This window comes from Dendrobium catenatum, unplaced genomic scaffold, assembly GCF_001605985.2.
Source record: "Dendrobium catenatum unplaced genomic scaffold, ASM160598v2 fragScaff_scaffold_1680, whole genome shotgun sequence".
In the NCBI taxonomy this organism is placed as follows: domain Eukaryota; kingdom Viridiplantae; phylum Streptophyta; class Magnoliopsida; order Asparagales; family Orchidaceae; genus Dendrobium; species Dendrobium catenatum.
Window position 1 is genome coordinate 1,435,682 of NW_021320142.1, and position 13,629 is coordinate 1,449,310.

Here is a 13,629-nt window from a genome sequence, read left to right on the forward strand (position 1 = left end):
TGTCTCCATATTTTGAGTTTAAAAACTACAACGACTAATTCCAAATCATGGGTTAGATAATTTCTTTCATGAATTTTCAATTGTCTTGAGGCATATGCCACTACTTTATCATATTGCATTAGTGCACATTTAAGTTCTCTCAATGAGGCATCATAGAAAATTTAAAATCCTTCTGAACCTGATGGAATTGTTAATATTGGTCCAGTCATTCAACAGTTCTTTAGCTTATGAAAAGCTCATTCACATTGATTACTCTATTCAAATTTTATCGTCTTTTGAGTTAACCTGGATAACGATATTGCAATCTGAGAAAATTCCTCTGCAAATCTCCTATAATAACCAGCAAGATCTAGAAAACTCCTCACTTCTGAAATTGTTGTTGTCCTTGGCCACTCTGAAATGGCTTGAATTTTATTATAATCAATTGAAATGCATTCACCACTAATCACATGTCCAAGAAAGTTTAAACTGCTCAACCAAAATTCATATTTTAAAAATTTAGCATACAATTTGTTCTCTTTAAGTACTTGCAACACTGCTTATAAATGGTTGGAATGACTCTTTTCATCTCTTGAGTAAATTAAAATATCATATATAAACATAATTACTAATCTGTCTAGGAATGGCTTAAAAATTATGTTCATCAAATCCATAAATACAGTCGGTGCATTTGTAACTCCAAATGACATTACTACAAACTCATAATGGTCATATCTGATTATGAAAGCTGTCTTTGCTATATCCTCCTTAATGCGTAGCTGATGGTATTTAGAACACAAATCAATTTTAGAGAAACCAATAGCTCCCTCTAGTTGATAAAAAATATCTTTAATTCTAGGCAAATGATATTTGTTCTTAACAATAAGCTTATTTAATTCCCAGTAATACATACACATTTTGAAACTCTCATTTTTTTTCTTTACAAACAGTACTGGAGCTCTCCATGGTGAGGAACTTGGCATGATAAATCCTTTATCTAGCAATTCATGTAATTGACTTTTTAGCTCCCGTAACTCATTGACTGTCATTCTATATGGTGCCCTTACCACTGGTTTGTAACCCGATATTAATTCAATAGTGAAATCTTTCTTTGTGGTGATAATCCTGGTAAATCATCCAAAAATACATCTGGGTATTATTTGATTACAGGTATAGCTCTCAATTCTTTAACTTGTATCATTTACTTGATCAGGAAAATATTGACACCCTTTGGATACAAATTTGCATGCTTTCATATAAGTGATTATCATTGAAGAAATTCCTCTCTCTATATAGTTTCAATTCTCTTTCTCGCGGAAAATTAAAATTGACAATTTTCCTATTGCAACCAATAATCACAAAATAATTTGATAGCCAATCCATTCCCAATATCATGTCAAGCTCTTGCAATAGTAACACATTCATTGTTACGTCAAACTCCTTTTCATTTATTTTGAAAGTCACATGACATACACTATTAACATTCATAATTGATCCATCTGACATTAAAACTTCTAAAATCGCATTCATTTCATGAACATTAATCCCAACTGAGTTAACAAATACCTCTGAATGAAGGAGTGTGAAGTTCTTGTATTAAAAAGAATCTCCATAGACTTTTTCTTGAATCGTTACCATACCTATAAAATATTTATAGAAAATTAACATAAAAATACATCATTCCTGTAACAATATTTTCATAATATGCATTTATTCATTTTATATGATTATTACATGTAATCACTTTAGGTGAATCCTTAGCATTCTTTTGGGCAGTGTATATACTCTAGGTTGAGTATTCTGTCGGCCTTGACTTAGATTTGGAGTAAAAGTGGCTGATTCTATCATTCTTGGTCTTCCAACATTTCTCTAAGATATAGTGTTTATCCTTGACTCTCCTGCTAGTCTTTGTCCCAAAGTAGGATAGCTCTTGGCTATGTGGCCTGGTTGATTACACCAGAAACAAATGTTTGTACCAGATAACATTCTCCTTTGTGATGCTTTCCACATTTGTTGAAACTGCTAGTGCTCATTTGACTATCACTACTATTGAACTTTGTCTTCTTCCAATTAAACTTCCCAGATTGTGGAAGGAATTTATGATTTGACTCTTGAAAGGCACCCGCAACCTCACCACTTTTTCTCTTCTGAAAGTCACATCTCCTCTGAGTATATTACATGTCCTTTTCTACCATTCTAGCTCTTTCCACCAATATTAGATAATCTTCAGTTTCCAATGGAACAATATGTTGTCTAATTGTATCTTTTAATCTAGATAAGAATCGATGACACTTTTCTTTTGCAATATGTATTAATTGAGGAGCATATCTGGATAATATTGTAAATTCAGCCTCATACGCATAACCGATCTATCTCCCTGCACCAATCTCATAAACTTATCATGCATTTGTCTTCTTGCAGAAAGAGGCACAAACTAGTCTCTGAACATTTGAGTAAAATCATCCCACTTAATTTGCTTGTTAGGAATTCCTTCAAATTTGTCTTGATATACACCTCTCCACCACCTTTCAAATTTTTCATCAGGTACAAATGTTGCTAAACAAACTTTCTTTTCATCTGGACAGAACATTCCTTCTAAAATCTTTTCAATCCTTAGTGACGAGTTTTCAACTTTAATTGGTCCCTCTACTCCCTTAAATAATGGTGGTCTCATATCTTGAAACAGTTTTAGATATTTATCCATAGGCATTCAGCCACCACTACTACTTCATGATGTTTTATTCCTTGAGTCTTGAATCAATTGAGTCATAGCTGTCATCTTTTGCATCAGTGCATCAGGGTTAACATTAACATTAACATTAGGCACTGGCCTTTCCACTTCCTCATCTTCTTCAGAATCATTTTTGTTTATGTTTGCAATAAAATAGTTCATTTTAAATTGTTAATATTCATCATAACGACTCTTTCAATATGATTTATATCTTTTATTTTGGACTCTAATACCAATTTTGTCACGACTCGGCCCAAATATCCAATTTAACGAGTCGGGAACGAAAAGTCGGACGTAGTAGCAATTCAATTCGCATCATGAAGTAGCAATCCAATTTAACGAGGCGGGAACGGTAGTCGGACAGTGTGCACTATAAATCGCTTATTCCCCCTTATAAGTGAATGGTAGCATGAACGAAAAGTTTGATTAGGTGGTTTTGTCGCAAAATGACACCATTATATTACGATCACGGCCATAGCCTGTATGTTTCCTAATGGCTTCAAACCCTTGAGTATAAATCATAGGGTATATTCGATGGGAAAAAAGCCCATTGTCAGCTATGGTGGGTTCAAATCTATCCCCTTAGAAAAACACCAATCTAGGTCTATTAGGTATTCTTGGATGAAACAACCCATGACTGCTGATAAGGTATCTTCTGTCAGGTTGGGTTGAGTACCTCTGATTAAGTAGACCAGGGAACATAACAGCCCGAGATGATGTAACCATGGGATCTTGATCTGGCTTGTCTTCATTCCCCTCCCCCATCAGTTTTAAGTTTATGGTGATAAATTCCAAATCATAAAATCAAATGTAAACCCTAAAACTATTGCTATTATATGTTGGATTTATAACCTATATGATCTCTTTAATGACTAGCCTTAATCGAAAGTTCTCTCTAGTTATCGGAAGGGGTAATTAACTATAGGGGTTTGCGTCTATAGGAAACCAGAACTCATATCAAAAAGTTCTCACAAGATGAGGGAGAAATTTTCAGGTAGTGTCTTATGTAAACCCAATCTGCCTTCTGAAAAGTCACCTGGAAACTAAGCTCGTTAAAACTCTCTGCCGTCAATTACACAAACAAATAAAGAAAAGAGATATGGCGCGGTGAGGACGGAGAACTCACATATGGAATTTTTGGAGTCCATAGATTTTTAGCGTCTCCGCTGGTGATTGGTTTTTCTTTCCATCTTTTGGCTAGTTATATATAAATATAATAACAATAAAATTATTAAAATTCAAATAAATTCATTAAAGTTAAGAGTTTGAAAATATGAAATCAAATATAACTTACAGTATATATTATTTTATTCTGTATAGTCACTGCACTTTGAAAGTGTGGGGTAATGTATCAATTTTTTATTACTAATCATTTCCTTCCATTTATGCAAAAATGGAACTACATAATACTCTCTTTACTGTCCAACTAGGATGAGGTGGTAGCATTCAACTAGCCAATGCCATCATCAACACTGGAGAGTCTGAAGCCACCATTTGATTTGGTAGCTTAGAGTTTTCTGCAACTACTGCAAAGGCTGCTGTCGTACCTATTTACGGCATAACTGTTCAAGGCCATGTTGCGAGGTCTGATTCTACTGATACTTATGTAAGACGTGTTTATTTCGTGCCACAAGCACAAATCACGAGCCGCTAGAATTGCTACTGCTAAAGCAGTTCAACAAAACAGGACCTCAGTCTTCGAGAGGCTCTCACACCCTGAAGTTCTAACTATGAAGAAGACTGATGTAAAATAGAAGACCACGCTCGATACGAGCAGTTAGAAGAAGAATATGTCACATCAGACGATGAACAAAATGATGATCAAGAAGAAGAAGTGCTTGCTGAGACATTAGCACAAGTACAAAGGCGTATGAAACTCCAGATGAAGGAAAAAGATAAGGTGATATTGGAACTGAATAGCAAGATGACTGAAATGATGGCACAGACGGCTGCAATGATGCAGTTAATGCAAAATAGGCATCAAACATTGAAGAAACTAGTTAATCAACAAATATCGAGTATTATTCCTGTTAATATGCCAACCAACCCAATAACGCAAGTGTTTGGAGTACAAATTACAAATGAAGGGGGAAATGAGGCTGATCGACTTGTTCACCTGCAAACTCATCAAAATGTTGCAAGTACATCTGAGCTAGTGATGACTCCACAGCTAGAATCAATTATCAATGAAAAGATTAAAGCTACTTATGTACGATGTGTTTATTTCATGCTACCATTCATTATAAACGGGAGTAAGGGTTTAGTCGAACACATCGAACACCGTCAATGATAATGATGAACACATTGAATGTTGTCAATAAAAACATCAAACACATCTGATTATTAATTTATATTTTTAATTGCCTTTATATTGTATTTTATAAAAATTGAAATTGTATTTAAATAATTTTCTTTGGCAACTTTACTTTCTTCCTTTTCGTCGAGTCAAGATTGCACAAATCGATATTTTCTTTTCTTCTTCCCTGCTGAGTACAATTGCACAAACTAATGAAATCAAATCAAATCATAGTTCTGTCTCAAATAGAAATTTACTTACTCTATATCTCTTGCTCTATATGTCTCTTTATTTCTGACTTTATCAAATCAAATTATACAACACTACGTTTCTTATTTTAATTTCAGCAAAAATAGGTTGCTCAAAGACGCACTACTCTGACAAGCAAACTCTTATTCTACTTCTTTATCGAATAGCAATTGCCTAGATTATAACTTCTTCTCTTGCTCCGACATCAAACATCAAACCTTCATGAAATTCTTGTCCTTCACCTTCGACAAATAGCAACCGCATACAAACTCTCTCCTTTGCCTTCGACTTTATTGAAAGTAGACACAACCGTTTGTTAACTACTCCTTTGACCTTCTCCTTCATTTGCAGCAACGAACCACACTTTTTCTTCATACCTGTCAAACACACGAACTTCTCCTTGACTCCTGTGATCGAAGCCATGAAACTGTGTAAACATCTTCTTCCTCTCGGAATCTCACACTTGGTTTTGTCCGGCTCTGCCTCCAATCGAAGCCTCAAAGCCCCCATCTTCATGGGAGTCATGTCCATCCTTGGCCATGCTCAATTAGTCCGACCATGCTTGAAAAAAGAAATTGGTTCTACTGAACTGGTTCAGGCTTGCCATTACAAGGTTGTTTTTGGGGACTTTTAAATAAATGGTGATTAGTTTAAACATAAATTGCTATTAACCCTTTATCAATTTTTCTATTAGTTTTGATTATGAGGAGTCTATAAATAGTGATTTGAGAATATAATTCAAAATTTTTGAATTGAATAGGATTTTTCATCTAGTTTTTAATTTTATAAGTGAAAACTAAATTTGTGATTCTTTCAAGTGCTGCAGTAGTGCGATTATTTGATTTTGGAAGAAGTCATATCCTTGTGCCAGTTCTATTGAAACTTGTTAAATATGAATTAGATTGTTAGACCTAAGCTTATGTCCTAATGGCTAACCAAGAAGGGGGTGAATTGGTAATTTAAAAATTTCCTCTTAAACCGATTTAAGATTTAGTGAATTTTTAGAAACTATTTTTCAACCACAGATTAACACAAAAAATCAGAAATAAAAAAATAGCAAAAAATAAAAGACACAAGATTTATAGTGGTTCGGTCAAACACGACCTACATCCACTTCCTGAAGTCTCCCACTTCAGGTATTGCACTATTACCACAAATGTCTCTCCTTTTGCCCCCACAGCAAGGCGGAGAAGCCTTCACGAGAACTCTCTTCCACCACTACCCGGTGCGGCAGAGAACTGTCATCCTTTTACACCCTCCAAGTGTAGGCAGAGAATCTTCGTCCTTTTACACCCTCCAAGTGTAGGCAGAGAACTTTCGGTTGTTCACACTCCTCGAGTGTCGGCAGAGAACCTTCGGCTCTTCACACTCTTCGAGTGTCGGTAGAGAATTTGGATCTTCTTGAAAGATCTTCTCATGAAAAATCTAGAAGGACAAGAGAAAAGAGTGAAGTAATCACAAATTACAAATAGAGATCCTTACCTTTGAGTAATCAAGTGAACCCTTCACGCTCCAGTAGTAAGAACTCTCTTTCACTCTCTCCTTCAATCTTCTTTAGTATGCACGAAGACCAAAGTGTCAAAAAGATTGCATTACAGTCTTAAGTGGACCTTTATAAGAAAGACATGAAAAACCATCCCACAATTACATTTTTCAATTTCTGACCGATCATGATTGTCCCGTACGATCTAATTTCATACGTACGAACAATGTAAAAACTGTTATATACAAACTTAATGTGAACTGGTACGAACAGCCTTCGTACCCGATCATCATCCCGTACGAACATGGTTCGTCTGGTACGAATGGTTTTTCTCAAAGTTCGTTGGTACGAAAAAGAAGGACGAATATGAAGTTTCCAGAACAGAGAACCTCGTCCTGGGACGAATCATAATTATCGTCTGGACGAATAGTTCATTTTGACCAATCCAGAGTCCATCTTCCTGGGACGAACGATTATTATTGTCCGGGCGAACCCATCCAGAGAGCACCATCCTGGGATGTACGATAAATATCGTTCGAACGAATGCGTCCAGAGCCCATCATCCTGGGTCGAACGAAAAACATCGTCTGGACGAATGATTCATTTTGGTGTATACAGAGCTCATCGTCTTAGGACGAACTATAAATTTCGTCTGGACAAACTCATCCAGAGAACATCGTGCTAGAACGAATGATAAATATCGTTTGAACGAACGCATCCAGAGCCCATCGTCTTGGGATGAACGAAAAACATCATCTGGACGAATAGTACTTAGAAAAAAATTTTAATCGTCTATGTTCGTTCTTTTGCTCGTTCGGGAGTTAACTGACCGGATCGTCCCGTACGAACATGGTTCGTATTCTACGATCAGTTTTAAAAATTATGAATTTTAACTCTGCCCTGGTGTGTGTGTGCTAAGTTGCTCAATTTACAATCACACACTCTCAGACTCAAATAAAATGAAAAATACAAACTCCAGTTTTACAAAAAATTTTAAGTAGATCTTGATTTGAAGTCTTCAATAATTTGGAGTATGATTTTCTTGAAAAGTTAGTACACACAAGAGCCAAAAATAAATCTTCTAAAATATGTTAGGAGAAAATAATAATAAAAAACAATAATATTTGGAATCATCAAAATATACAAGTTGCAAGAATGTAAATCATGTAAAACTAAGTAGCAACTTTCTCAACAAGTTCGTGACTTGATTTTGTAATGTTGTTCCTTGCATATTTTTCTATTTTCTTTCTTGACTTGTTTAGTTACTAGTGCTATTTATTTTGGTCAAAAAAGTGATATGTTGGATATTTGATCTTGTGCAAATTAATTAATATGCTCATTGATTTTATTTGTTTGAAAATAATTGCTGAGTTTCATAGATATTGACAATCAATTTATTGTCAACCAGGCTTAATGACTTATCTTGTCTTAGTTTTTTTCTAAATAATTTTTTGAATTGATAAATAACTTGCGTTATGCGAATCCTTAATTTTTATTTGCGTGAGTATATATGACGCATCATATTAGTTTTATTAGGAAGTCCAACCTCAAGTTGTCCTGCATCAATGTAGGAGTTCTTAAGTGGAAGTCATCAATTAGTTCGATAATACTAAGTATTTGTAACAAATTGATGGAAATTTAGTTCACATCTCTAGGTTTCTTATTTATTATTGCTTCTGTATGCTTTAATAAACTTTTGTTTAACATGCTGTCTTATTTTATGGCAGCCTCTGCTAAATCTTTTTCATTCAGAACCTGGGAATAGTCGGTGGAAACGCGCGGCTGATGCTGCATTAAGGCATTGCAAGGTATGTAAAAAGAACCCCTTCACAACTTCTCTTCACACCTTGCGCTTGAACATCTCGTGTTTTTTTGGGCCTTTTCAAGGCCTATTTTCTGTTTAGTAGAAAAAAAAAACTCATGTCTTATCTAGCTAATACTCTCCAAGGAATTCTATAATCTCTTACTTATTTGCTCCTTCAATACTGTGTTGCTTGTCTGCCCTTCCGTACAAAAATCTATAGTGTTGGTAGTTATGGATTTGATGGGCCCATCTCTACTAAATATTTAGCTTCATTTCCTCGGCAAAGAGCACTACGTAATTTTCCAGATTCACTGATTGCTCAACAAATTTTAACCAGAGGAGTTCTTATACATAGATTGATAGAGAATAATCATCCATATTCATTTCTTCTACTTAGATTAGTTGAAAAATGAATCCTATCTAATAGGGCATTGCATGAAAAAAAAGGTCTATAATCATTTTCGATTAACCTGAGGAAAATAAGTAGAAAGAGCCAAAGGAAAAGGTGGGAAAAGTACGATTTCATTCTAATTGTTCATCTTAATTATTTTGCTGGTTATTTAAAAAATGAAATCATTTGCCAAACACTAAGGCATTGTTTGGCAAAAAGCATTCTTAACCATTTTGAACTAATCAGCGAAAACCTACACAAGAGCCTAATTCAAAACAATTCTACAAATCTCATGAAGCACGTGCTTGTCAATTTGGCATTATCATACATATAAAAGTTAAATAATGTTGTTATTATAATGTTTTTTCTCTCATTTTTCTTCCTAAAAGCCGTCATGGCTGCTCATCGCTTGAGTGACCCCGATTTTTTGGATGTAAAACACAAATCGCGGTCTTTTCGTGAGGTTTTATCTGGTGAGCGGCTTCTCCGACGTTTCCTCTATTCAATCCTTCTTCTCACCATGGTTTTCCTGCTTTGTTGATTTCAGAAGATGAAATGAGTTATCTTGTTGCTCCGTTTGAGTTTGCTCTAGTTTGGAAGTTCCCTGCTCGTTATCCCTCGCTCGATTCCATTCATAAATTTTTTCTGAATCTGAAATTGATTGGTGAATTTTCTGTTACTTTGTTGAACCCTAAGAATATTTTGATTAAATTGAGAAATGATTTGGATTATTGCTGGGTGTTCTCCCATCATTCCTATTTTGTCAACAACTGTTATATGAAGCTTTTCAAGTGTTCTCCTCACTTTGATGTGAATGTTGAATCTCATGTTATTCCCATTTGGGTGTTTCCCTACCTCTGCTCGCTCTTTTCCCCTACGCATTTTGCATGGGTCAGGATCTTTGTTTGGTAGACCATTGCGTATTGATAATGCTACTATTAGCGGCACTAGACCTTCGGTTGCTTGTATACTTGTTGAGTTAGATATTACTGAATGTTATTCTAAAATCAAGTGTGGCTTGGCTATGATTCTGTGGGATACCATGGAGATCGAAGAATTTCCCCCGTATTGCTCCCATTATAAATCTTTGAGTCATGTAAGAGATGTTTGCCCTCCTGTGGTGGAGGGACCTTCGGTAGGTGCTCATACTTCACAAAATGCTGGTGATATTCTGCCTTTTGTTGGGGTGAATCATTGTGTTGGTGATGTATCTCTTGCTGATGGGGGTGATCCTTCTATAATTAATGTTGGGGAGCAAGAAAATATGGCTACATTGGTTGAGGGTGATGTTGATTGCCTTAATTTTGATAATTTGGTTTCTTCTAATGTAGCTTTCCTTGAGTCAGCGGATGTTAATTTGATTAAAGATAGTGTGTTTGAGGATTGTCGTGTTGCTTTGACTCCTGGAGTGGAGGAGGTTTATGGTGTTGGTCATTTGGATCATGGTGCTCAGGTCAGACATCCCTCTATTGGGGGGAGTGTTGTTTGTGATTATTTGGTTGATGTTCCTGTCGAGCAAATTTTGCCAAATGTTCTTAAGTAACAAATTTTGTTGAGATCAGGGGAGTTCTGTTTGAGGCAAATTGATTGATTGGATGATTCTCATGACTCTTCGTGTGATCTGGAGGATGACTTGGGGGGGGGGGGGGGGGGGGGTGGGGGGGGGGGGGGGGGGGGTTGATGTTGGTGCCATATAGGAGTTAGTATGGTTTGGAGGTGTCTGGTGCTTTGGAACCCCCTTTCTCTCGTAGTGGCAAACGGCGTCGATGCAAATCTAAGAGATAAGAATTTTCTTTCTCTTTTTGTTTTCATTTGCAGGGCTGGCTATTTTTTATTTCTCTTGTGCTGCCTCGGTTTTTTGGGTTGGGATGTTCTGATGCGGCTTGTTTTGGCTTGGTTTTAGTGAGCTATGACTCGGTTGCTTTCTTTACCTGCTCTATTGTGGTTTTGGAATTGGCTTTGAACTATGATGAGGCAGTATCCCTGCATGCCCCGCGGATGGCCATGGCTTGGTTTGCAACCTTGGTGGTCCTTTTCCTTACCAGAATTTTTGGACTTTTACTTTGGTGAACCTGATGTGTTTGGAATCTACGTGATTGCCTCTGTTTCCTCTTTAATTGGCCCAAGCCTAACAACAAGGTGGCGGTCTGAGCCCAGTTGCGTTGGGATTTTTCCTTTTCATTGTCTTGCTCAGGTTGTTTGGCTGGACACTAATTTTTTTGTCCTCTCACTATATTTCTCTTATATGTGGCCTCTATTTTGGGCTTGTGCTGTAATGCCTCTTTTATCTAATGGAATTTTCTTTAAAAAAAAAAAAAAATCAATGGCATTAAGCGCTCAATGTTGGACATTTTTGTGCTTAGATAAACATGAAAGAATATCAAGTGAAAGGAAACTTAAAGTTATAAAAGTATTCACGTAAAATTAATCATTTTCAATAATAAAAACTTTTTCAAAACACAAGTAATTCAAACAGATTTTGCAAGATTCATAGAGTCATGAAACATCAGTTAAAAAAAAAATTGAAGCAATGAAAAACAACTTATTCAAGCAATAATTGAAAACATATTTCTAAAATCACATATGTTTAAGAAAACTAATTGCCCCATTTTCTTTCCTTTTAATTTTAAGCTTCGTTTATGGCGGCTTTCTTATTGTTTTCTTAAGCAGTTTTTAAATATAAAAATTTTTTGAACTAGAAATCTTAGTACTAGAAAGTTATTTTAGGAAGCAGTAAAAAAGCTGTCCCAAATGAAGCCTTAGGAGTAAAATTCAGTTTATCTGAAATAAAAAATTGTAATTAAGGTAAGGAAATACGTATTGAGAATTTTTTTTGGAATGTTGATTAAAAAGTTGCCAAGCAATATGACTTTGACCCTACGCCCTTCAGAAGGAGAGTGAAATCCTCAACCACTTGAGCAATCAAGCGGCCATATGTATTGCAGATTTCGACCAATCTAATTACTGGGCCTCAATTTTTACTAAAGATGATGCTAATTTCAATAGGTTTGTCTTTCTGAATGTGTCTGAACCCTTCTGGCTTTTAAATGATAGCTTTTTCTACATGATTATTTGTATGCGTGTATATATATATACACCCAATCTTTATGCATAAGCAAACTTTGGTGATGCAAAATTTCCAGCTCAAAGCTCACCGAGCTTTCTATATAAATTAAGAGGCAACTAAGCAGTTGAAAATTTAAATATCAATCTCATATGAAAAACCCACTCCACATTACACACGTATGTGAATTCGGCACCCCAACCCCCTAACAAAAAACAAAGGCATAAAAATGTAGATTTCTTTTTTAAAAATTTTTGTGCAGCAATAGAAGCAAAGGGGGTGGGTAACCCAGATGATAAAACTAATGTAAAAGAGGTTGATCGGTTCAAGCAACCCTAGCTTCTCCTGTTCTCCGATTATTTGATCCATCTTCATTATCTCAGTCCAGTGATATTGTAGCCTGTTAGTGTTTTTCTTTACAGTGAGAAGTGTTTGGTCTGCTTCAAATGGATCACCAAAGAAAATGCCACGAAATTGTAGGGAAAATTATTAGGTGCGGACACCGGATGTAAAGATACGTCTGGACATCCACTTAAAATTTGACACGTGCAGTACACTTTTGTTACTTTTTTTGTGCGTTTTACTTGCACTTTAGTTGCGCTTTGACTGATCATTTATTGCGTTTTTTTACTGCGCTTTGACTGCTCTTTATGTACACTTTAATTGCACTTTTGTTGCGCTTTTTTACTTTGTTTCAGTTGCGCTTTACCTATGCTTTTGGTGCGCTTTGCTTGAAGTTCCGCGAACAAATTAAATATATAAAGTAAAAAATAAATACAAAAAGTTTACTCCACTCCACGTGTCAAATTTTAAGTGAATGTTCGGATGTATCTCTACATCCGGTGTTCGCACCTAATAATTTTCCAAATTGTAGAGTTCACAGAGTAGCCTAAAATTTTGGTTATTGTTTTTCGAATGTTATCAATTTCTAATAAAGTTTTTTGGCTTGTAATCTGGGCAAAACAGTTGACTTGTCTGTCCATTTCTTGCTCTTCCAGGTTCTCTTTTATGCCTTGATTTTGTAAGAAACTAAGGTGGAAGTTTTTGTTTGTGCAGACTGTGAGGTCATTTCTGGAGGAAACATTGCCCAACCTTCCTGATGAAGTTCTAGATTCAACTCTTGTGAATAGTCCATGCGACCATGAGAGGTTTGCTGATGTCGATGCCATATTGCCTCCTCCATATAGATCAAGTGGAGAACAATTAGCATATGAAGAAGGCGAGGGAACAAGGCAAGGATCGCTATTGAGTTGCTTGTAGGTAGTATTTGCCCATGTTCATTGCTAAGCATATTCAAAATACTTTATAAGAAAGAAAAAGCTAAGTAATACTGTTAACATTCTAAAATGTAGTCGTTGTCCTTCCAAATTCTCTAAGTGATAGCAATAATAGTGGAGGAGCATGTTAAAGGAAAGCCTTGTCAAAATGTGCATTTAGAATAAAACTGTCCTTCCACCCTAAGACTTCTCAGAATCATGAATTTCAATCAATTAAGTATATAATTCATTACATTGCAATAATTAAAATATAAATAAACTCATTTCAGAATGTAATTAGATGTTACTATGGTAAGCAGAATTGTATTATTGTGCATAAATGTACTATTTTAGATTATAACTAAATTATAATAGA

General features: G+C 35.6%; 1 protein-coding gene across 3 annotated transcripts in view; it reads left to right on the forward strand.

Moving 5' to 3' along the window:
* LOC110106874 (tRNA-dihydrouridine(20/20a) synthase) overlaps positions 1-13,411 on the forward strand; it is a 49,944-nt gene extending 36,533 nt beyond the window's left edge. For all 3 annotated transcript variants that reach the window (XM_020836940.2, XM_020836938.2, XM_020836942.2), the window contains 2 exons: positions 8,466-8,546; positions 13,054-13,411. In XM_020836940.2, coding sequence (XP_020692599.1) covers positions 8,466-8,546; positions 13,054-13,257 — 285 coding nt within the window. In that variant the 3' untranslated portion in view covers positions 13,258-13,411. The remainder of the gene's footprint in view (positions 1-8,465; positions 8,547-13,053) is intronic.
* Positions 13,412-13,629: the final 218 nt, after the last annotated feature.